The sequence below is a fragment of the Barbus barbus genome, assembly GCF_936440315.1.
Source record: "Barbus barbus genome assembly, chromosome: 23".
NCBI lineage: Eukaryota > Metazoa > Chordata > Actinopteri > Cypriniformes > Cyprinidae > Barbus > Barbus barbus.
In genome coordinates this window covers 19,156,677-19,182,146 of record NC_136751.1, presented here as the reverse complement: position 1 = coordinate 19,182,146, position 25,470 = coordinate 19,156,677, and the positions used below count along the sequence as shown (strand labels likewise).

The following is a 25,470-nucleotide window of genomic DNA, read 5'->3' as shown; positions in this document are numbered from 1 at the left end:
ATCTATTTAACTAAATGGTAGTTCTAATTCTGAATGAGTAGTTTTTAAGTTTCACTCATAACACTTTATTGCATCTGATTTAATTTCTTTGTACTGCATTCTGCATTGATTATGCACATAGTTATTAGTCATCTCATTGGTTTTGTGTCTTTGTATTGCACATCTGCAGTAGTTGCAGAATGTATGCAATGATGCCAGCTGATTATGACAGATCTGCAGATAGGAAGTCCAGCTCAGCACTTAGTTTTTTTCCAAATGGCCAATCACATAAACTTCAAAAGACATCCAACAGTGTTCTGGGTTAATTCTGCCACCTCACTGTGACTTTGAGCCTCTTAAAGGCATGTACAGATGTACTGCTGATCCCGTTTTCCTCTGCATCTCGCAGTGTCCTTTAATTTTATGTGCATTTTATTTAAGACAGAAAAAGGTATAAGGATGGATACAATCGAAAATGTTTCCCATTCTCCTCTGCACTTTTTTATTGTAATCCACTCTCACCTTGTCAAATGCAGCTTTTTCAAACCAGGACTGTGCAGGCTTAGGCAACAATAGACAAAGACAATGCAAAATAAAACAGATCGGTATCCCCTCTGCTTGGATGTGAGCATCTGTTTACATGCAGTAGAGCTTGATCTCACCTGCTCCGTCAACTGTCTGTCAAGCACTGCCTGGTGACACAACATGCTGTTTGTTCACTAGTGAAGCAAAGACTTTTATCCAATGTAATTGGAAGGCCAACCCCACTGGAACACCCTAATTGTAAGTGAGTAAGTAAGCTCAAGAGTGAAGTGGTGATAGGAGACCTCGGTATCTCCCAAGTTTATTGATGCATCGCCTGCTGGGATCATACCTGTGAAGTTTGTGTTCACAGGTCTGGCTGTTAGGTTTTCACCACTATGTATGTGTTTACTGTTTCAGGGAGTAGTGTGGAGGTTTTTGGTCACTTTTTTACATAATTTCTCCCATAATGATACACTACTGTTAAAAAGTTTAACAGTAAAACTGAAACTATTAAACCATTTTTGTTAATATGAATAAAAATAAATTAAATAAAATATTATTTTATATTTTATTTTTTAAATATAATTTTAAATGTATTAAAATATTAATAAGTTAATTTAAATTGTAAAAATATTTTACAAATATTATTCTTATTACTGAAATTTTGATTGGATTAATGCAGCCCTGGGGAACATAGGAAACTTCTTTCAAAGATATTAAAAAATTTGTTTTAAAACCTTTAAAGGTTACAGGACAAAGACAGTAATATAGGCTTTACATTGCAGTTATATAACAAATAACATCTGTTTAAATGAATCAAAATCAATTTGTTGTGACTGAGGTACAATTATGTGTTCTCTCTGCTGATTTGACTGCTTTGTTTACAGAAGGGAGAAATCTGGCCCAACAGCACTGCAGAGGTGAACATCATCTTCAAACCACAGGCAGACAGGATCTACCAACAGACTGTTTATTGTGAAATCACTGGTACTTACAGTAGCATCATGATAACAGATGTTGTGTTAAAATAAATTGCTTTTTGCTGTCACAACTATGCACATGCATGTTTGTATTGTTTTCTAACAATGCATTAGTATATTTGCATGTGGCCCATCTGCAGGTTTGCATTTATTTGCATGTTTGACTAAGGTCTAACAATATTTTGGTTGCTTGGATTAGTATTGACCTAGAAAGTTAGGCTGTTGATATTGTAGGCAGTGAAATTTCACAGCCTGTTTCATTATGCTAACCTGTCCTTTTTTGTTTTCTCATTTGAATGCTCTGTACTTACACAGGTCGTGAATCTCGGTTGCCACTCAGCATTCAGGGAGAGGGTGTAGGTCCAAAACTGCAGTTCAACTTTGACTTTCTAGACATGGGAAACATTGTCATTGGCTCAAAACAGAGCTATAAGGTACAATTGAAGAAATCTATGTCACTAAAAACTACAATTTTAGATTAAATTACATTGCATCCCATTAAATCCTGTATTTAATAATTATTATTCACTAATTATTATTATACTAAATGTGCAAAATGGGTCCATTCTGACATTAAACTTAACAAATTAAATGTTTTATATTGGAGTAAGTGATACAGCTGGATGCAGTTTGTTAGTGTTACTGTGTCCTTTCTAACCTTCAGCACAGTCTAAAAGACAAAACCACTTAGCGTTACCTCTTCCAAATCATTACATGGATTAAAGCACGCAGCCAAGGTGGGAGAAAAAATATTGATGTAACAGAAGAATCCTTCAAAAAATTTATTTGGTGTGAAGCCATAGCAAGCAGGATCTCACATCAAATTTAATCAGGATGTTGCTGACAATCTGCCAAGTGTAGCATGGACTCAACGGCAGTTTTAATTGAATAATAAAAGCTCCTTATTATTACTGAGTCTTGAAATAGACCAGTGTTTGGCTCAGTTCGAATGCACCCAATTATGTAAACATTGGCTTTCCAATTCCTTTTGTTATTTGAGCTATTGCATGATCCCAATAATATAATTGTCCTGAAAGTTTTGGATTGTTTGTTTGAATCTGATTTGTCTCTGTGGGCCTCTTTCTGAGGTAGTATCCAAGTGTATGATTAAACAACGTAAACTGATCCCACTGGTGAAAGAATGAAACAATTGGAAGTCTGTGCAGGCAAATACAGACCCTGTTATCTCTGTCTGTTTTCTCTTCCTCTTAGCTGCTTCTGACTAACAAGGGACTGATAAAGGGTGCGTATAATCTAGTGAAGCCCAGTACAGTGTTGGGTCTTTGCTTTTCCTTCAACCCTTCTGAAGGCGTGATCCCACCTGGAGCCTGCCATACACTGGAGGTCCACTTCTCTTCTCACAAACTGGGTGTTTTCTCTGAGGAGTTACACTTCAGTGTGGTGGGAAACCCTGAGCCTGTAATTGTCACTTTCAGGTAAACTTCATGGATTAACCCTTTAACTATGAACATGGACTAATCAATGTTCATAGTTAAGGTCAAGACAAATATTATTTTTTTATTTTTGACTAATATTTATTTTCTTTTAATCAATATTTATTTATATTCCATTCTAAAAGTAAAATAGTTTTAGTCATTTCTAAATGTGTTACCTTTGCTGTCCATAATGAAATATTCATTCATATTCATATTTAAAACCTAGATGAAATTGCTCCCTAGAGGATTAGGTTTGTCTGTACACAGTATGATGGAAATATTTAAATATATATAGTTTTAGGCATTTTAATCATTATCTTATCAGAAGAGACACTTGTTTTTCTCCATTCTAGACATTATTTATCACTTTATCAAATTCTGCCATTAATGACTTATTATCTAAACATTTGTGAAAGTCAAATGTCTTGCTTGGTATCTGTTAAATGAACCTCTTTTGTCTTAAATTGCTAATTTTCCACAACACTAGAACATTTCCTGCCAGTCCCCATTGCGTTCCATCGTTATGTGCTAATGGCAGTTTTAAAACATTAACCCGACCGTGACATATGATAGATTGCCTGTCGCGTTCATAAACATTCCACCCTGCAAGGCAACATAGTATTAAAAGATCACAGTAAAACCTTTTTATGTTACTTTGTGACCTTTAAAAAATGATCTTCTATTTGGTATAAGTGTAGTGTGTAATGTAATCCGAATGTACTCATCATTGTCTTTCTCATGTGACCTACCAGTGTCAGTTGCGTTGCTTCAATACCATTTACAAATACTCTCCCGTGGCCTCATGGTATAGTAAAGTGTCCATTGGATGCTCATTTCAGAATCTAGCCAGAAGTTCTAGGTCTTCCATATACTTTTTTATGAATACTGTGATTTCAGACATACTACTATTTTTACATACTTTTTTTGCGCTGGAATGTCAGCATATTCAGATGCATCCCAAGTACTGCTTAAACTTAGCCAGAGTTGTTTTTTTAGTGCATTGAAGATATCCTCTGCCTGATGCAAGCCTGACCCATATTTTACATAACCTTCCTTTAATCAACCGCCTCTTATGACCATTAGCAAAAACCACCAATGTTTCTCCTTCACTCTTCGTTGTTTTAATCAGTAGCTTATGGCTGATTAAATGAATCTGTACAGGCTGAACCTTAAATGAACGAAGCAGATCTCTGCTGAAATCTTTCAAACAAACTAGCACAAGCCACTTCCCCCTTGATTAAGATGGATTACAACCGAAAGTGCTGAATGTAGACATTCCAAAACTACCACTCTGCCTTGTCATTTAAAAAACAATGGCCCTCATTCCTCGTTCCACTGGACTTCATCTCAGCAGCCTATTAGTTTTGTATAATTACTTGTAGTGTTACATTTTCAATAGTCTTCATTCTTGGCAAGTAGGTTTTTTGAAAGTTTCTGCATCCCTTCATCTCTTGCAGGGGGTGTTTAATTGGGCCTACATTCCACTTCAGTGTCCCAGAGCTCAACTTTGGGGAGGTGTCCTTTGGTAAATGAACTTGCACTCTCCACTTCATCAGTCAGGATCAATGTTAGTGATTAATGCTTGTTTTGGATATTAGTTGTATAATCAAGAAGTCTTCTCTCACTGACCCAAGGGTTTCCGCAAACGCTGACATGCCGCCTCAGCAACACATCAGTGGTGCCCATGAGCTTTGGACTGCGGATCCCTGGAGATGGTATGGGACAGGCGAGCATTACCAGCATGGACCAGGTCGCTCAGCTGAATAGAAGTGAATGGGGACCGGGAGACAAAACCGAAAGGAGACCAAAAGAGTTTATCTTATCACACAGCTCAGGCACAGTTCGGGCTATGGCTGAGATTGACATCCAGGTATGTTTGGTCTTTCTGATGCTAAACTGAGCTGTCAACATATTATCTCACTGAATACCTCAAAGCCATTTGAATCAATTTCCCTATGCAAAATCTGAAGTGACCCGTCAAGACGATCCTTATGACCTGTCCGTGCCACAAACATCAACATTCTCTCAAGAGACTGAAACTTTGGTCTTTAAAACTAAGTGCAGCTTTAAACGTCCGTTCAAAGAAGACCTTTAATCCCTGTTAAACCTCAGACAGCTTGGACTTTTGAACAAGGGCCTCTGTATTCCATTAATAGAAAAATGGGAGGTGGAATATATTGGAAAAAGTGATAAATGAGAATAGTAGCTCGTTCCTCTCTCTCACTCTCTCTCTAGGGCTGTGATTATCTCATCCATACTCCTTTCACTGGTTGCCAGGTACATTGCGTACCTGTCATGTGGTGGTCTTTTCCCATCAATGGGAGCTGTCAGCACTTTGGAGGGCTAATCTGTTGGATGTGTCCGCCTGTCTTTGTGCTTCCAGTGGATGTGGGTGTCTCCTGTCAGTGTGCAAATGTGCCTCTCCCACTCTGTGACACGAGTGTGGATCACCGTGCTCTAATGAGGCCTCAGCACAAGAATACATATTAGGGGCTTGTGGTTAGTCATATTAGTGGAATGGGATGATATTCCCAGATGCATCACGCAGCTGGCCGGCAGCCTCCCAGACGTGTTAGCATAATAAAAGAATAGCTCCAGGAGAATACTTTGCCATTCTTCTCGGTTACATTTCTCGGTGACAGTTGTCTGTGATACCATATGTGCGGTTTCAGAGCACTTAAAGCACTGCAGGGAGAGGAATATTGCTATCTGAACTGTTTAGAATAACACAGTGATTTGTGAAGCACTAAATTTAGACAAGCAGCTGTTAAATTGTGATTTAAACAATTATAGTTAAGTGGTTTTGTTTTATGATATGATGACTGAGATATAAAATCTTATGAAGAATATTAACTACCTTTTAAAATGTTGGGGTTAGTCAGATTGAAAGAAAATTGAAAAGAAACGAATGCTTTTATTCAGCACAGATGCTTTAAATTGATCAAAAGTGGCAGTAAAGACTTTTACGTTGTTACAAAATGTTCTATGCTGTTCTTTCTAATCATCAAAGAATCCTAATAAATGTAGCTCGGTTTCCACAAAACTATTAAACAGCACAACTGTTTTTAAAATGGCTGAAAATGCAGCTTCGCAATCAGGAATGAATTACGTTTTAAAATATATTCAAATATGAAGCAGTTGAGTTGTTTTAAATTGTCAGTATTTCATAATAATACTGTTTTAGCTGTATTTTTTAATAAATAAATGCAGCCTTGGTGAGTATAAAAGACTTCTTTTAAAAATATCCTACTTTTTGTTTGTTTTGCAGTTAACCTTTTGTTCCAACACGGTGCAAGACTACAATCTGGCTTTAGTGCTGGACGTTCAGAGTGTTGGAGAGGAAGTTTTGGCCCTCCCAATCAAAGCAAGGTAATATATAGTTTTGTACGGAAAATGAAGTGGCTTCTACACACAGAACTTATCTCTGAGTGTCCCTTGTAGATGTGTTGTGCCAGATGTGGTCCTCAAGAACCCGGTTCTTCAGTTCCAGGACTGTTTCCTGGGCCGTCCCTATGAGCAATCAGTTGAGCTCATCAATGATACTGACCTCCCTGCTTGCTATGGACTTCTGCCTCAGGTGATTTCTGGAAGAAGTCAATGTGTTTTATATTGCAGGCCTTTCAAAGTTCTTAATCATTATGTTTTGATGTTCAAGCAAATGACACATTTCTGTTTCTCTGTGCAGCCATATGAGGAGAACCCCTCTCTTCTTTATTCAAGTCCTCATGCACGAGGGGTCATCCAGCCGTACAGCACAGAGCAGATTCCATTAGTTCTTCAGGCCAAGACAGTGGGCAGCCTGCAGGAAACAGCTCACATTGCTATACTAGGTCACCAAGACCCACCGCTGGTGAGTGTATGCGCATATTATATTAGTGTTTACTTTACTGTTCAAAAGTTTGTGGTCAATAAGATTTTTTTTTGATAGAAGTCTCTTTTGCTCACCAAGGCTGCATTTATTTGATCAAAAATACAGTAAAACAATAATATTGTGAAATATTGTTACAACAAAAAAAGTTTTCTAATTCAGCATATTTTTAAAATGTAATTTATTCCTGCGATTGCAAAGCTGAGCAACCATTACTCCAGTTTTCACTTATTGCTTGTGAAAACAATAAGTTGGGGCTTATTGTTTTATCCAGAAATCATTCTAATATGCTATTTTGGTGCTAAAGAAACATTTCTTATTATTGTCAATGTTAAATGGTTGTGCTGCTTAATATTTTTGTGGAAACTGATACAGTTTTTCAGAACTCTTTTGTATGGATTCTTTATATGTTCAAAAGAACACCATTTACTTGAAACATATGTTGCAACTTTTTAAATCACTTTACTATCATCTTTAATTATTTTAATGCATCCTTGCTGAATAAGAGTATTAATCTCTTTCAAAATAAATTAATAAAAAAAGACTGCAAACTTTTGAATGTTAATGTTTGTTTACTAATTCCTCTGAATTTAACCATACATTGAAATGTCTAATTTTCCATCATCACTGTTATAACTAGTGGTGATACACATTGGTCTTAGAAAAAATGATAATTTTAAATTATTTTCCAAATTTTTGTTTAATTTAATTTTAATAATGTAATAATATTAAGAAAAATAATATTAATATTAAGAAAATACTTAATTTTAATTACATTAAGTACTATTATTAAGTACTATAAAATTATACTATTCCTGGGGCTCTGTGCTAAAGAATAGACAGTAAAGAGCAAAAGTTCTTTTTTTTTTTTTTTTATTCTAGGAAGAGTGGAAGGCTCCTTAAGAGCAGAAGCCTTGCTGCATTTTCACATGAGACACGGTTCTCCTCCTCCGCTATTACATGAGATGCTGCATTAAACAGCCTCCCTGTGTCTGTACTAGTGCTGTCATCAATCATCAGCTGCTGTTTACATTAAAATGATTCAAATGGATCATTTCATGCATACATAGCTTATTCTCTTTGTCAGAGTTTATGTTCACTGTTAATAGATCTGGTAACATAGCAGTTTCCTATGCAGTGTTCGGTTTATATCTGATTATTTATCTATCAGTGGAACATCACAAATGGATTTTATTACATTTTTGGCAAAAGAATTTCAGTATGTTGCTAGATATATACATTTCTTTTTTCTATAGGAGCTCCTGCTCTCCTGTGTTGGCCAGGGACCTTTTGTCTCTGTCACGGCTGCCAAGCTGAACTTCGGCTGCATTCCCGTGCTGACTGATGTCACAAGAACTTTGGAGCTGTCAAACGACTCCCCAATCCCAGCCAGATTCCTTGCTCAAATGGTGGGTGACAGAAGGGATGAATCGCTTCAGTTCTCTTTCTCTAAGGCCTAGTTTCCATTCTGCTTTTTTCTTACTATGGGTCCAGTATCATGATATCCAATGATTTTAGATTAGATGAGATTTATACCACTACATGCCTTTTATAGATCCTAATTTCTCTTAATCTCCATTTTTTATTTTAGCCGCTCTTTATATTGAATAAGCTTCTTTGATTCTCAGCATTGATAAATTTAGCATTAGGCTTTGTTTAATTAATCCCTGGAAGGATTGCATGCAACCACACACACACACACACGAAGAGACTTGGAAACATATATCGAAAAGCCCATTCAGATATTCAGGGCATCCTAGATTATGGGCTGACATTCATCGGTAAACTGATCCTGTTTTCTCCTCCAAGGCTGAGGACTTTCATAAGCTCATAGTTTTTACCAAACATTTTCCAGCTTTAGTCGATCCTGAATTTCATTACAGGCGCTCGATAGCATGGCTGAGTGCCAGACAGATGCTGACAAGAGTGCCATGTGAATTGAAAATACTCAAAATGCAGTCTTTCACTGTTAAGCGTCCATCTGTTCATGTAGTTTCTGATAAACTAGTATTGTGAGTTTTTCGGAAAGATATGTCTCTCCTGAGACTGGCTTTTGGTTCCATTGTAAAGTTCTACAGCATGATGAAGTTTAAAGCAATCAATGGTGTTAAACCATCTAATGCAGGTCTGATCTTATTATTGAAATTTCAGCTGGCTTGTTCTTCACTTGATTCCTCTCTCAAGGGGAAATCGCCCCAACCTCGATCTAGCTCCCTATCGACCGACTCGTCTATATCTCTTCCCCTCCTCTATCTCTCTCCCACTTGCTTTGCCACTTCTCTTTCAAATGAAGACTTACGGAGTGATCTATGTCTCCCTGCTGACCTCCTTTAGTCCGGTGCATTTCAAAGGATAGAGCCCTCTCTCTTCCCTCTACCTGCTCAAAGCTGTTTCCTCCTTGCTTAATACTGAATTTGCAGTTTCCCTCTTCCAAGGACATCCTACTGCTGGTCATGACTGTGTTGCCATTGGCTTGTCCTGGGACTAATCAGCAGAGAGCTTTTTTTGGTGTAAATTTAAACAGATACTATGACATGAGGTACACTATATCAGTGTATAAGCTTAAACTTAATCATAAATATTTTGCAATACATCCATGGTGGTTAGCATTGCCCCATTAGCTTCTGGTTCTGAAGCATTTACTGTATTTCTGTGTTGATGGCTATTCAAAGGTGTTTGTGTATTCTAATGATTTTCTTTTTTAAGGGATGTTTTTGTTTTATAAATAGAAAAATTTAATAAGAATATAAATTACAATTTTAATGTTAAATATAGAGGGCTTTTAGAAACAAATTCAGCTTTGCCATCACATGAATAAATTTCAAAATATATTAAAATAGAAAAATTTGTAAGTATATAATATTTGTATCAAATAAATGAATCCTGAATATATATTCAGTATAAATTAAATATATTCATGGTTATGCAACAATATGTTATAAATATTGTAGTGCTTATTTTGGAAATAAATGGGCACAGTATGTACAAAGTACACTCTAATAAAAAAATGGTGCGATATAGCACTAAAAGTGGTTCTTGGCTCGTAATCATGGGGGAACCACTTTTGGTGCTACAGTCAGGTCCATAAATATTGGGACATCGACACATTTTTGGCTCTATACACCACCACAATGGATTTCAAATGAAACGAACAAGATGTGCTTTAACTGCAGACTGTCAGCTTTAATTTGAGGGTATTTACATCCAAATCAGGTGAACGGTGTAGGAATTACAACAGTTTGCATATGTGCCTCCCACTTGTTAAGGGACCCAAAAGTAATGGGACAGAATAATAATCATAAATCAAACTTTCACTTTTTAATACTTGGTTGCAAATCCTTTGCAGTCAATTACAGCCTGAAGTCTGGAACGCATAGACATCACCAGACTCTGGGTTTCATCCCTGGTGATGCTCTGCCAGGCCTCTACTGCAACCGTCTTCAGTTCCTGCTTGTTTTTGGGGCATTTTCCCTTCAGTTTTGTCTTCAGCAAGTGAAATGCATGCTCAATCGGATTCAGGTCAGGTGATTGACTTGGCCATTGCATAACAGTCCACTTCTTTCCCTTCAAAAACTCTTTGGTTGCTTTTGCAGTATGCTTTGGGTCATTGTCCATCTGCACTGTGAAGCGCCGTCCAGTGAGTTCTGAAGCATTTGGCTGAATATGAGCAGATAATATTGCCCGAAACACTTCAGAATTCATCCTGCTGCTTTTGTCAGCAGTCACATCATCAATAAATACAAGAGAACCAGCCATACATGCCCACGCCATGACACTACCACCACCATGCTTCACTGATGAGGTGGTATGCTTAGGATCATGAGCAGTTCCTTTCCTTCTCTTCCCATCACTCTGGTACAAGTTGATCTTGGTCTCATCTGTCCATAGGATGTTGTTCCAGAACTGTGAAGGCTTTTTTAGATGTCGTTTGGCAAACTCTAATCTGGCCTTCCTGTTTTTGAGGCTCACCAATGGTTTACATCTTGTGGTGAACCCTCTGTATTCACTCTGGTGAAGTCTTCTCTTGATTGTTGACTTTGACACACATACACCTACCTCCTGGAGAGCGTTCTTGATCTGGCCAACTGTTGTGAAGGGTGTTTTCTTCACCAGGGAAAGAATTCTTCGGTCATCCACCACAGTTGTTTTCCGTGGTCTTCCGGGTCTTTTGGTGTTGCTGAGCTCACCGGTGCGTTCCTTCTTTTTAAGAATGTTCCAAACAGTTGTTTTGGCCACGCCTAATGTTTTTGCTATCTCTCTGATGGGTTTGTTTTGTTTTTTCAGCCTAATGATGGCTTGCTTCACTGATAGTGACAGCTCTTTGGATCTCATCTTGACAGTTGACAGCAACAGATTCCAAATGCAAATAGCACACTTGAAATGAACTCTGGACCTTTTATCTGCTCATTGTAATTGGGATAATGAGGGCATAACATACACCTGGCCATGGAACAGCTGAGAAGCCAATTATCGCATTACTTTTGGTCCCTTAACAAGTGGGAGGCACATATGCAAACTGTTGTAATTCCTACACCGTTCACCTGATTTGGATGTAAATACCCTCAAATTAAAGCTGACAGTCTGCAGTTAAAGCACATCTTGTTTGTTTCATTTGAAATCCATTGTGGTGGTGTATAGAGCCAAAAATGTTAGAATTGTCGATGTCCCAATATTTATGGACCTGACTGTATATAGCACCATATCTTCAAAGGTGCTATACAGCACCTTTGTCACATGGTGCTATGTAGAACCATAAGAGGTGCCATATTGTACTGTATTTCTTCAACAAAAAGATTTGGTGCTATGCAGCACCAAAAGTGGTTCCCCTATGAGCCAATTTTAGTGCTATATAGCATCTTTTTTTTTTTGAGTGATAATAAATGGAAATAATATGTATAAGAAATATAAGAAATACCTGTTTGCAGTATCAAGCAGCATAACGGACTGTTTTTGTATAGCTAAATTATCTGGATGCAGATGACACTAGTAGCCTTGCACAGTCAAGTTACAAATGGCTGTGCCTGCTCTTGTGTTAAAAAAGGTTGATACATTAAAATATATTTCAAAGGGCTTCTCATATAAAGTGCTGCCAAAACCCTTTACTATCTCTGATGGTCAGTATATTTCTCTAGAATTATTCATGGGGCTCTGCACAGTTGAGTGAATGTGAGATATGTGTAAGGCTCCTCCTGATCGGTCTCTAACACACCGTCTGCCTCACAAACACACTTTGCCACACACAAATATATAAGTCCCGCATGCCTCAGAATCCATATCAGAGTCGGATATAAAAAAGTTAGCTGCCAATTCATCTACGTGAGATGTTTACACGGTTTTCTGGAACACTTGATTCTGATTGGACAGTTGTTACATTCTGTGGTCAAAATTTTATTTTCTGCTAAATTGACTACTGTCATTTCAACTCAATATTTCATGCCTTTTTATTTAATATTGGGATAATGTACATTCAGATGTATTAACGTATTAGATTCTGCACACTGAAACAGGAAATACTCTACCTTCAATTTCCTCTCTGCAGTCTGCTCACTTAGTTTTTTCCTATGAGGACTGTAAAAGGAGAGAGTAATGGGAATGATGATAAATGTGCCAAAAGCTATACTCAGCCATCAGGATGAGCCACACTCTTAAGATAAATAAAACGCTATTAATCAGAATCCCTTAACACACCAACACCCAGGTTCTCTTTGCTCAGTCAGAAAATCCCAATTAAAAGTTAATGTGCAGGACATCAATCATTTGGTCCCGTTATGAAAATTGATTTGAATCCTCTGCCAACAGTTATGAAAAGTAGTGGTACAAATTAAGCAGCTGGTGAGGTGCACTTTTGCATGCAAAGACAAGCTTGCACTTTTTTCTCATTGGTGTATTTCTTGTTATGAGAAAATGAAAGGAAATAATGAAAGTGGGGAGAAAACGTAGGCCAGAGAGGAGGTGCTTCACATCTGGGGTTTGAATAAGAAAAAAACTGCTTATATGTATATCCTCCATGTCAATTCCCCAGTACAGAGCAGATGTTAGACACAGGTGAGTTGAAGCACAGTGTTCGTCCATTAGCCATTCAGTTCTCATTATAAAACCGATACATGATCACAATTCCTTTATACTATCGCCAGTATTTCCTATTCCCTTCAGATAAAAAGAATCCTGCTGGAAGGACATATAGACACACATATGTGCATGTTATCTCTACATGGATGCTCATTTAAATCTCTGTTCAATTACAAGACTGAGATAAGATGTTGCTGAGCGGTTTGCATTTGACTGGCATTTACTTGTGTTTGAGCCAACCGGGAGGGAATGATCATTAATATTTCTCATTCCCCACTAGAAAACTCATCCACTGTGGGATAATTTCCCCTGAACATTACATAAGACACAGAAGAATCAGTCCACACACATAAGGGAGTTTACCGTTGTTTTGTGTATGTGATTATTTTATTTTATTTTCGTGTGCCCTGTCTTAGACTATATATTGTAATGGATGCTTTAGTGTCTCATTGCTGTTTATTAATTCCAAATTATTCCTATAGCTAGGTGTTTTTTATTTTAATAGTAAGATTGGATGGTTAAACTTTTTACTTTTCATTTTTTGCTGAGGTTTTTTTTTTTTTTTTTTTATATAGCTGGTTATTCCTGGTCACAATTGTAATAAATGGGAAAGTACACATTTTAATTTGCTTAGTTGCTCACTAAGAATAAATTAGCATAATATATACACTACCATTCAATGGTTTGGGGTCAGTAAGTTTTTATATATAAGATATCTAAGATAAGATATAAGAATATCAGCATATTCAAACGATTTCTAAAGGATCATGTGACTCTGAAACTGGAGTAATGGCTACTGAAAATTCATTTTCTGAAAAAATTCATACTGAAAAAAACAATTCTATTTTAAAATATATTAAAATAGACAACAGTTTTTTTTATTGCAATAATATTACTGTTTTCGCTGTATTTTTGATCAAATAAATGCAGCCTTGATTAGCATTAAAAAGTGGGGCTATATGTTTTTTCACTAGTCCTAATTGTAACCACTTATATGTATACTGTAGTTTACATGTCTAGTAAGCAAGATTTAAATGAGCAAGAACAATGCTATTAATAGGTCTTTTAAACATTATATGTACAATGCTATTAGAATGTTTCAGTGTTTAATATCCTTTTTTGCTGTCATATGTTCAAAACTTCACTATGGAATTAGTGATTTTGTGATTTTTGTGTTCTATACCATGTATATGTATGTTAAAAGGTGAAGAACAGGTCTCACTGGTGTGTGGATCCCACTGAAGGGGAAATTCCTCCAGAGCAGAGATTGGAATTGAAGTTGATAGCCCACCTGAATGACACCTTGCCCTTCCAGGATGAGCTGTTACTAGAAATCCAGGATGGACAGACCTTTAACATTCCTGTGTGGGCCAAAGGAAAGGGCACCACCATAGTCACTGACCGGCCATTTGCTCCTAACTTGGATTTGGGAACTCACTTCAGGTAAAACAACCAATCACATGCAGATGTCCTTGAGTTTAACAATAACGTGTCCTCTATTCACAAAACTTCATAGTTGTCCTGATCTTCCAGTTCTGGCCCATGTCAGTACGCCTTCAGAATCACAAACCGAGGACGTCGCACTCACCAACTATTATGGACCACAGAGGGGTTTCCACAGTTTCCTAATAGAGAACTTCTGTCACCTAACAAGTCTAGGAACAAGAAAAGGAAGAGTCTACAAACTTCAGTTCAAGAAGGCCCAGTTTTCAGCTTATCCCCTGCACGTTTATCACTTGCTCCTGGCCATTCAGCTGATATGCTGCTTGAGGGCTCCTCTGACATTCCCAAGGTATCTATATCTAGGACTACATTCTTCGCAACAATTTGAAATATGTTTGCCAACTGTAGTTCCTACACAATCGGCTGAAGTTTGAATACTACAGTGATGAAGGTCCTGAAAGCAACACTTAATCCTCTTTTAGTGGAGATGCACAGAGCTGTGTATTGACTTCCTCTCTAGAGCATTACAGAGATGCATGCCTCCTTGAGTCCTTATTGATTTAATGGTAAATTAGAGATGAGAGAAGGTGAGAAGTGAATATAGGCGTGCCCTGCTGCATCCCACGCCGGGATGCTGCATTGCATAGCCATCAGTCGGTCAGCTGTCAGTGTGCCGGCACTTAGGCATCATAGAGAAGGGCTTGTTTGAGTACATTTCTGACAAGGCCGAGCAGGCTTTTAAAAAATTATACTTTTAAAGATGATTCACATCCATTCATGAATTGAGAATATGAAAAGTATCTCTTTTGTGTGTGTGTGTATATCTATATATATATATATATATATATATATATATATATATATATATATATATATATATAGATAATGTGTTTTTAAATGTGTGTGTTAATGAATTACAGGTGGTTACAGAGAAACTGGTATGCTATGCTGTTGTCGGGCGTCAGTATGTGAGAGAGTGCATCATGACTGCAGACGTCACATGCCAATTTGTCTCCCCAGCAATAGACATCTCCTCCCAACAAATCAACTTCTATGTGGAAAAGGTTTGCAAAAAGCTATTATAGTTTAGAATTTTAAATATTATAAGTGTAGATATTTTTTCAGTTATTTCATATAATTTTTTATTTTTAGTTCCCCTCCAGAATGTTCTAGTTTATTTTCTAGTATATTTAGTTTTTAGGGGTGCCAAAGTTAAGCCCAGTTCACACCAAGAACGATAACTATAAAGATAACTATATAGATAACGATATTAGCGTCCACACCAGCGAACGATATCGTCTGTTTATTCCAAGCGCACTCTTGTTTGCCGCTTTAAATTCTCGAGCTAGTGATAGTAGGATGGATTATGATTGGGTGTCAATGTTTATCGTTCATCAGCTGGAAAAAATAATTCTGAAAGTGATTCCATTACCATTGTTTCTCTGTGCCTTTATCGTTATAGCTGTGGTGTGGACTATTCCTTAATATTGAGAATGATTTTTAGAACTATATCTTTATCGTTATCTTTTATAGTTATCGTCCTTGGTGTGAACTGGCCTTAAATCTGCTAACTGGTGTCATAAATGGTTAATGCTCTGAAATTTCTCAGCACAGTCTAGTCTTATTTAGTTGCATTTTCATGTTTAATGCAGACGAGTGGTAAAGGTTTCAACTTTTGTAATAAATTACTTTGTGTCTATTTTTTACTTTATTTTTATATAATTTAATTAATATTAAAGGGATAATTCACCCAGAATTTATTCACCCTCTTGTTTTTCCAAACCTACATGACTTTATTCTGTAGAAAGAAGATATTCTGAGAAATGTGTTTTTTTCCCCATACAATGGAAATCAGTGGTCACCAAAACCATTTCAAACATTCTTTAAAATACTGTATCTTCTTATGTTTTCTGCAGAAGAAAGAAAGTCAAACAGTTTTGGAATGACACGAGAGTGAATAAATGATGACAGATTTAGATTTTTGGGTGAAGTGTCCTTTTAATTACTCAATTTGTCAATATTGTTTTGTGTGTGTATGTTAAATGTCAGGTCCATTATCTGTGCCGCAGCTCAGTGGCTGTACATGTACCCTTTATCAAATGTCCTTTCACTTTTTAAGTGGTACGAGGTGCTTTCCTTACTGCTGGAAAGATAGTTTGCAGTATGTGGTTAGAGGCAATTAACTGCTCCATTGTACAGGAATTAAGCCTAATTTATGAATGGTATAGAAGAGATATCTTATTGTCTGTTCATCCAGTCAATCAATTTCGATTCATTTGTAAGTCACTTGACGGCATAAAGACAAGATTGAGGCATAGGCTATTGTCATGGTCTATTGGAATTAAAAATAAATGGCTGCCTCTAATATTGTCAGTAAAGACCATGCAGTTGTTATGTGGACTCATTCAAAAGAGCCGTTTACTTCTCATTGGCAAAATGATTGTAAGTGAGCTGAGGTGGCAAATTCATTTTAACCCCAGCCCACAGCTCAGTATTGGCATCTCAGGTCCTCTTCTGTTTTTAAAAAAAGCTGTAGAATACGCACAGTGAGCTCAGGGGGAACCATCATTATAATGAAAATGATTTTCTGTCTGCCTTATTTCACTTTTATTATCTCTCTTTCAACACACACACACATTTTCAGACACAACACCACCCCCATTGTCAGATTCCTGTTCTCTCCTTTTTTTGCTGCAGCCATACATATTTTCATACACTTATATCTTCTGACAGCTGCTTTCAGGCGCATTGCAAGTCTGCATCTTAGAACTAAAAATGCAAATTTTTTTCAGTGGCATTCTTTTTATCTGATTCTGTCCCATTCGTCCGTGTTTTGACAGCCCGTGCTGCTAGATTTACGGAATGCTCCCTTAGTAGAGCTTGGAGGAATAAAGCAATTAAAGAGAGCGAGTAGGGAATGGAGAGAGAGAGAGATGAGAGGAAAGTGGAGGAAGAGGGAAACCAAGGGAGTAGGGAGAGTGAAATTCCACAAATAACTGATATATTTGCTTGAAAATTATATTGTGCCTAATAGCATTAATAATAGCTGCTCTATATATTACCTCTTCTACACCTACCACTGTAGTTTCAGAACTTCTCAGTCTTCAACTGAGACATATTTTTAGTCCCTATGAAAGATTATACAGTACTTAGTATGGTCACAGTAAACGTGTACATACACGCACACTAATCCCGTAGTATATTGTGTTTTATTGGTTTTGCTTTATATGTTGTTTTTCCAATATATTTGTCTAACTCACAGGCTCCAGATGTGTCTCTGGTTCCATTGTATCAGAGGCTGGTTCTGAAGAGTGTGTCCTCCTTAAACCTCTCCATGGAACTGACCCTGCGTGAGCCTTTTGCATTGTGTGATTATGATGGGGATGAACTGTATACAATCTCAAAGGTAAACAGGTGGAGTTTAGTTGCTGTTTATATACCAGTAATGGTAGTGCAATTAATGGGAGCCATTAAGTCTTTCTTCCAAAAAGTAAAAATAAAAATCTTAAAATCCTATTGTTGCACATCTTTGCATACAAGTGTGCAGGTAAGATTTCAATGCTTTCCATTACCTTGATCTGTGCAGATGAATTTTTGGTCTTTCAGGCTGAATCTAGTTCTTCTCTTTCTCTAGAGTCTGGTGCTGGCTGTCGGAGCTCAGAAAGAGCTATGGGTGCGTTTCAACCCCATGTATCGACAGGACCGTGTCACCCGTGTGGTTGAAGATGTGCTGGAGTTCTGCTACCACGGCCACCCTCAGCAGGACAGGGTAGTGCTGAGGGGTGAGGTCCACTTCCCTAATCTCAAGTTCTCAAGCACCACATTGGACTTTGGCTGCATTCTCAACAACACAAAATCCCGCCGCAAGCTCACTATGACCAACTGCAGTCCACTCTGTATTTCCTACCGATGGGCCTTCCTGGTAGATCGACAGCATTGCCATATAGGGTAGGATTTGAAGTTCAAATTATAATATAAACCATAAAGGGATAGTTCACCCAGAATTGAAAATATATCACAATATGACTTATTTTCTTCTGAGGAACACAAAACAAGATATTTTGAAGAATATTTTGTCCATACAATCAGACCCCAATGACTTTTATTGACTGGACATAGAATCACTGAGATATTTTTCAAAATTTAGTCTGAATACAAAGTGATCTCGTTTGTAGTCTTTAAAGCATAAACTAAAATGGTTAGGAGCACAGGGGCACCTCTCTGCAGGGTAAACTTGGCTGTGCTGTGCTTTAATTCCAAGCCAGTGCATTTTTAATGTAGCCTGTCGCAGGAAAGGGGACAGACCGTATGGAATTACACTGATATTTAGCAATTCAAAGGCTGCATAAGTGACTTCTTGAGAGAAATGTTCAAGGAGTATTGATTTTCTGTTGACAAACAACAACAACAATATATAAATAAATAAATAAACTGGGGGAATTAAACGACTCCCAAAAAAGCCCCAAAAGATTAACCAGTCAATGCTTTAATTCAGCACTCAGCTGTTAAAGATGGACAGATGTCCAGTCAAGCCTTCCAAGCCCTGTGAGGAAATGCAGTAACTTACTATAACTGAATAAATGGGTGATGATGTATGACAGCTCACACTTTGCTGATGGAAGTGAGTAGTGGAGAAGCTTGTGATTAAATAATGGATCATCAGCATTTACAGTCTCTGTGGTGTTCAATAACAGCACCTTACAATAACAGTCAAACATTTGATCTCTTGTGTTCTCAAATAGAGCATTCAGTGCCATGTAGTGGAGCAATTATAGAAACTAAGTGTTTAGATTACTACCAGTGTTCACTTTCAATTAAAATGTAAATAATTAAATATTAAGTAATAAAAATGTAACTGAATAATACTGAATAGTATATTTAATAAATATATTTTGAGCATTTAGCTAATCATATTTTTCTTTTGATGATTTAATTTAAATTTAGTTAATAATTTTTTTTTTAACTCTAAAATGGCATCTGATTTTAGTCAGTGAAAATAACTTTTATTCAAAGATCATGTATTAATTTAAGCATGTATCAACATTTAACACAAACATGTTAAAAACGTTTTTTCTTTAAAACTTTCTCTTTTTAGTGCATTTTTCAAAGAGTATATTCAAAATTCATGACCCAATTGATTTGTATGGTAATGTATGACTTTTAGAAAAGTTCATTGTTATTATGAAGGTCCACCCCTAAACCTAAATGTCTGTGGGGTGTAAGCAGATCACATGAAAATTCATAAAAAATTAGCCACCAACTCACCAAATCGTGTTAGATTAGCAAATACTAGATTTCAATTTCACTTGTGTAGTTATATAATTTTGTACAGATGCAGTTGTAATATTACGTTCATGTTGTGTAAATATCTGACTAAATATATAGGATGCGTTGGTATGAATGAATTCAGTTTACTGGTGTTCACTCACTGTTCAGATTCAGCTCACACTGTTTAAGCGAGACAATCCTTGACACTGCTAATTCTTATTGCATTATTTGAAATAATCAAATAATGCTATCGGAAACAACGTCAAGATATTGTTATTGAATTATTAAAATTTTGCTGCTTTAATTTTTCTCATTGCATTTTTGTTATATTTGACAGGATGTTTTAATTATTGCAGTCATGTGCATTTTTGTCTTGTCTCATACGCAAATATATCCAACACCTTCTCAGCTTGACACACATGCTTATGGTTTCCTGTTTAAAAGAGAAAAATTGCTTGCAAAAAGCTTTATTTAAAATCTTAGCTGTCGATAACTTTGGGTTGAGTTTTAAATTGTTGTTTAGTGACTGCCATGTCCTGCGTCGGATTAATCGATAAGCCTCCTTGGGGCTACAGTGCAAACCAGTGACGATTAATCACTTTCTGCCCTGCTATTCGCTTCCCACCTCCTGCATGATCCAATAAGACTATGACCTTTCCTATCAATATCACAGGGGTTTCAGCATGCATTGTCCAGCCTGCTAATTAAAAGCTTATCAGTAATTAAAACCAAGAGTGAAGCCAGTATTATTGCACCACTTCATTGATCCATTTGGGCTCCCGACACATAGCAGATTTCTTGCTGATGGACAGTTTTTTTTTTGTGGTGTCTGTGGCTGATATGAGACTGATTACTTTTTTCTTATTTTCTGGAAGGTTTTTTGATGAGACGAGTCAAGGGACTGACGGAGACGCTGGGGGCAAAAGAAAGGAGAGCGAGGAGGCGCAGTGGGAGCTGTTAGAGCAGAAAGAAACTGACGGCAAGACGGACACAAACAGGTCTGAGAACAGCTTCTGTGTGAGACTAGAGGCTGACAACTCCCTGAAGCCTCTCTGATAATAAGCAGGAATTATGAGGATACATATAAAGTGGGATGTTTACCCGAATCTCATCATGTTAGCAGACCTTTGAGTATTACTCACCTCCTCACTGGTTCTCCAAGTTGATAATGAGAGTACAGAGTGTAGCCTCCTACAGAATCATTAGATTACTCAAGAGCACCCATCACGTATGCACTCATATCGAGGAGGGCAGGTAAATGTGAGGCGTTATCTGTGTGTTTGTTGAGCGTAGCGAGTGTGTCTGGCAGCACATGTCTCTTGAGAGACTTTGATAACACCTGCACCAGACTTCCCTAGCACTTAAAACACTCTCTACACTGTCATTTTTTCAGTGATCACAGCCTGGTTCACAGAGATGTTGGTTGGAGCTACTTGTTCACACACATGTTGGTTTTTGTGGTTTATGGGGACTCTCCATAGGCGTAATGGTTTTTATACTGAACAAACTGTGTGTGCTATTGCCCTACACCAACCCTACACCTAAACTTAGCCCTCACAGGAGACTTTGTGCATTTTTAGATTTTCAAAAAAACACCATTTAGTATGTTTTTTAAGCCTTTTGAATTACGGGGACATAGGCAGTGTCCTCATAAACCACCTTCATATTGTAATACCTCTGTCATACCCATGTCATTATACAAATTTGTGTCCTCATAAACCACATAAACATGCACACACACACACACACACACACACACACACACACACACATATATTAAAACATTCAAGCACAAAAACTGTACATTTGTTTTGTTGTTGTAGATATGGCTGGTGTTTTCAATTTCCAGGGGTCCTGTGGAGCTTATTCATTATCTGTACTACTAAGTAATCACCTCCTGGCTTATGGAGGAAAAAAAAGAAAAGAAAGATAGATTTTTTGATTAACACTGCCCCCTGCTGACTCCATTTATAATAACAGCCATTGTTACAACCTGTCCACCTTCAATACAACTTTCCGTCTGAATAGTTTTTACAAGATATTTGATTTGCTTTTTTTTTGCCGAAAGCGAAATATTATGACACTGATTCCATCAAAGCTTATTCTGAGTGAGTGTGGCTCTTATTATATTCTTTTCCCTTTCTTTAAAGCCTGAGACTTACCATTTGAACATTTCTTCTGATAAATTACATCCATTCAATTATTTAATGCTTTCTGTAATTAATGGCCATCTTGACAGACCCAATTTGGTTTCCGTCTGACCCTTTAGGCGGAACAAAAACGTGAAGTAAGAGAGATGGAGATCTGATGATTGCTGAAAACCCCTAATAATGTGTCATTGTTTATGTTTTTGCAGGGAGGCTGACATAATCATACCTCAATTGGAAGATGATGAATTGCATCATGGAAGCTCCAAGGGACAGGAGCAGAATAGGAACTACTCGACACAAAGGCCATTGAGCACAGAGCTGGGAAGCAAACCTATCAGTCTCACAGCCAATGGGCATCCGAGTGTGGGTGTGAAAGAGGTTGGTATAACCTTGCGTCTGTCTCTTTATGTTGACATAGGCTGTTTCCGAAAGCTTAGGGATGACTTTGCAGGCAGTGTTTGTGCACAAAGGCATCTCCCAAAACTTATTCAGGACAGATTTATGAGGCAGCTTAATAGTTAATGATCTACAACAATATACAGACACTTTAGTGATAACTAAGCAACTATTTAATCACTACAATACTAATTTCTAGCTAGAAATGACATCAAAAGTGGAAAAAGTAGGTCAAAAACATACATCCACACACAAACTGACCACTAACTGCAACTTTCAGACACCATTTTTATTTTTGAACTTAACTGTCACAGAATCAAATGCACAGGATGTAGTGGAATATCACAGGATACATCTACGCTGCCTTCAGAAATTGGTCAAAAGAAGGTAACTCAGTAGACAGGATGTGGCACAGTTATTGGATTCAGATATGCCTTGTTGCCTTCTTACATCCAGATGATGCCTGAGGAGGCAGACTTTTTCAGCTTTTGCATTGGAGCAATATTCTCTAAACATATTATGTATTGTACAGTTTGAATTGCCTCTTTTTCATGCAATATGATTATACTCATCTATTTCATAGGTGTTTGATATCTCATCACTGTATGGGCAACTACAGCCTGGTGACACCAAGCTGGTAACCTTCTCGTTTCTCGGCCACGCTGACATCAGCACGCATGTGTTGGCATTGTGTGAGGTGGAAGGAGGGCCCACCTATGAGATCACACTCAAGGGTCAGGCTTCCTTTGTTTCGTATACGCTGGACACAAATGACATTGACTTTGGTTTACAGGTAACTACAGACTTCCATAATATCAATAGAATAATTTCAGCAGTAATATGTATACATGGAAAATTTCATTCTGTTTTATTTTCTATAATCACAGTTGTTTGATCATGTGGCGGAAGCAGAGATCACTCTGAAAAACACAGGGAAGGTGGGCTTTGATTTCTCTACTCTAACTGAAGAACAAGGACTCTTTGTAGAGCAACCCTTGCCTGGTCAGCCTCTCATTGTCCCCAGCAAGGTGAGATGTTCTTCGTGTTTTAATACAATGTTGACTTTTCATCCATTGCGTATCAAATTTGTGGCATCAAGTGTCATGGTTGTGTTTCTTATGAAGGGTCACCTAGAGCCATATGCAGAAATGAGGCTCAGTGTATATTACCTCCCAGGGATCCCAGAAGTCTTTCACAAGACCTTTCAGTTGCAAGTGGCCTTCTATGAGGCCGAGAACATTACTGTAAGAGGAGAGGGTATTTTCCCTCGACTATGTCTGGACCTGCCTAGAGACCTGAGTAAGTTTCTGTTCACAGTTTTCACAAGCAGCACAACTGGTTTTAACATGTTTTAAGAACGAGAAGTGATTATTGAGCAGCGAATCAGCATATTAGAATGATTTCTGATCATGTGACACTGAAGACTGAAGTAATGGCTGCTGAAAATGTAGCTTTGCCTCTATATAAAAATAGAAAATAGTAATTTATTATTTTGAATAGCAATAATAATTCACAATATTACTGTCTTACCGATTTGTTTTTTTACCAACTCCAAACTTTTGTTAGTGTATGTAGAGATCTGAACAAGAATTAAACTTTTTGATAATCATTATTTATACCTCAAATTGCACGGCTTGTTGGACAGGTGTGCTCTTGGGGAATGTTCACACAAAATGTGTTTTTGTTTGCACTTGCACTGCTTTTTATTTTTTGGTGTAAATATTTGCTAGACAGACGTCTTTGCACTTTGTCTCACAGATTTTTTTTAGCGTCTTGCACCTGAGCATCAAGTATTAAGATGTGTTTTTAAGAAGTTCAACATTTGACATGCAGCACAGCTGATCATTTTCCATTTTCACAGCAGTGGACCACAGAGAAGAAACTAGGCAGGGCAAACTTTATAAGCAAGTGTTTATAGTAGCAACTGAATATATATATTTTTTTCAAAAAGTAACTTTTAATTAGCTGTTTGGCTATTTCTAAAACATTCTGATATCTGTTTTTACCTGAACACATCTCAAGACTCTTCAGTTTGGCGCTGTGCTTTTTGGATTTGTCATTTTCACTTGGTTGATCCCAACTTCAAGATCAAAAGGAATTTTAAGTAAGAGTTTAGTCTTACAAAAAAGTATAGCCATTAAGTGATTGGCCAAGTCAGACACCATACATCTTCATATGATCTAATTAATCGAACCTTAGAAATTAATTAACCATTCTGAGGCCAACAGCTCTTCACAAAATTGTTGAACACATTGAGAAGTTCAGACAGGATGTTTTAAATTCCTGAATATGATCCAACTTTCACTCTCATCAAATACACTTGAAAGGAGTCCAGTCCTTCGTCTTGGCTCACCTAACCTTTAATGAAACACAGTTGCACCGTGCCAGATTGCAGACAGATGTAATGGTCTTGACCTTGAGCTAGCTCACACTCTGCGCTAGAACTGTTCAAATCCATTTTCTTCTCTGATCTGCTGCCAGCCTGAAGGAGTGCTATTTATCTCAGAAACAAGCAGTTTTGTTCTCTGAGGTCATGTGGTTATAGAGCAAATGGTGCAGCTATTACTAAGGAGAGGAATACTGTGTTCCTCTCTGATTACCTATTGATCGGATTCTTTGCTTTACTAACAGGCAGTTTGTTGTAAAGAGCGAAGAAATTGCAGGCTTTGTTGCTCAAGAGATATTTTTACATTATAAGGTCAATACTTCGACTACAAGGCCTATAAAAAGAGATTGTTGAATCAGTAGTAGCAGGCAGTGAGTAGACTCAGATTAAATAGAAAATTATGATTTGAACTAAAAGACACGACTGTTGTACTCAAATCTCAAAGAAAATCTTATCTGAGTAAGGCTTATCAGAAGAGGCTTTGAAAGTAGGTTCTGTTTCCTGGCTAGATGAGGAGATATATGGTTCTTTGCTAAAGGAGGCAAAAGACTCGGTGGAAAATGAAAAATCAAGGGAGGGTGTGTTGAGCAGGCTTGTCACAGAAAAGGAGGAGATGCCACCTGAAGACGACTACATTCCTACAGTGAGTCTGTCTGTGATAATTGCATGTTATGTCCTCCTCTTCCTAGCTTGATGTAATCCATCGAACTCCAATGAGAAAAGCCATTATTGCAGCTTTGTATATACATTTTTGTGTGTACTATAATATATATGTATGCCATAGTATGATGCCCTGCTGCAGATGGAGTTAGAACGACTCCTTGTAAAGGAAAATGCAATGGCTGTACAGAATCAACACCAACTCACAGATCAAAGAGGATCTGGGTCCACTAACATCTGGCTCAAGAAGCTGTGCAAGTAAGTCCAGTCATGTAGAGACCTCTCATCTTTACAAGCAATCAAAACGTGT

General features: G+C 37.4%; 1 protein-coding gene across 1 annotated transcript in view; it reads left to right on the top strand.

Annotated features, from left to right (window-relative positions):
- The window catches only part of LOC306843014 (hydrocephalus-inducing protein homolog), a gene marked incomplete at its 5' end in the record, with an annotated part of 66,224 nt that overhangs the window by 16,541 nt on the left and 24,213 nt on the right, over window positions 1–25,470 (top strand). The window contains 21 exons of the mRNA XM_079374257.1: window positions 1,392–1,491; window positions 1,800–1,918; window positions 2,697–2,920; window positions 4,378–4,445; window positions 4,555–4,790; window positions 6,189–6,289; window positions 6,362–6,497; window positions 6,606–6,770; window positions 8,045–8,197; window positions 14,062–14,300; window positions 14,391–14,649; window positions 15,221–15,364; window positions 17,563–17,706; window positions 17,935–18,248; window positions 20,444–20,566; window positions 21,925–22,096; window positions 22,698–22,907; window positions 23,002–23,142; window positions 23,239–23,413; window positions 25,010–25,143; window positions 25,285–25,418. Coding sequence (XP_079230383.1) covers window positions 1,392–1,491; window positions 1,800–1,918; window positions 2,697–2,920; window positions 4,378–4,445; window positions 4,555–4,790; window positions 6,189–6,289; window positions 6,362–6,497; window positions 6,606–6,770; window positions 8,045–8,197; window positions 14,062–14,300; window positions 14,391–14,649; window positions 15,221–15,364; window positions 17,563–17,706; window positions 17,935–18,248; window positions 20,444–20,566; window positions 21,925–22,096; window positions 22,698–22,907; window positions 23,002–23,142; window positions 23,239–23,413; window positions 25,010–25,143; window positions 25,285–25,418 — 3,491 coding nt within the window. The remainder of the gene's footprint in view (window positions 1–1,391; window positions 1,492–1,799; window positions 1,919–2,696; window positions 2,921–4,377; window positions 4,446–4,554; window positions 4,791–6,188; window positions 6,290–6,361; window positions 6,498–6,605; window positions 6,771–8,044; window positions 8,198–14,061; window positions 14,301–14,390; window positions 14,650–15,220; window positions 15,365–17,562; window positions 17,707–17,934; window positions 18,249–20,443; window positions 20,567–21,924; window positions 22,097–22,697; window positions 22,908–23,001; window positions 23,143–23,238; window positions 23,414–25,009; window positions 25,144–25,284; window positions 25,419–25,470) is intronic.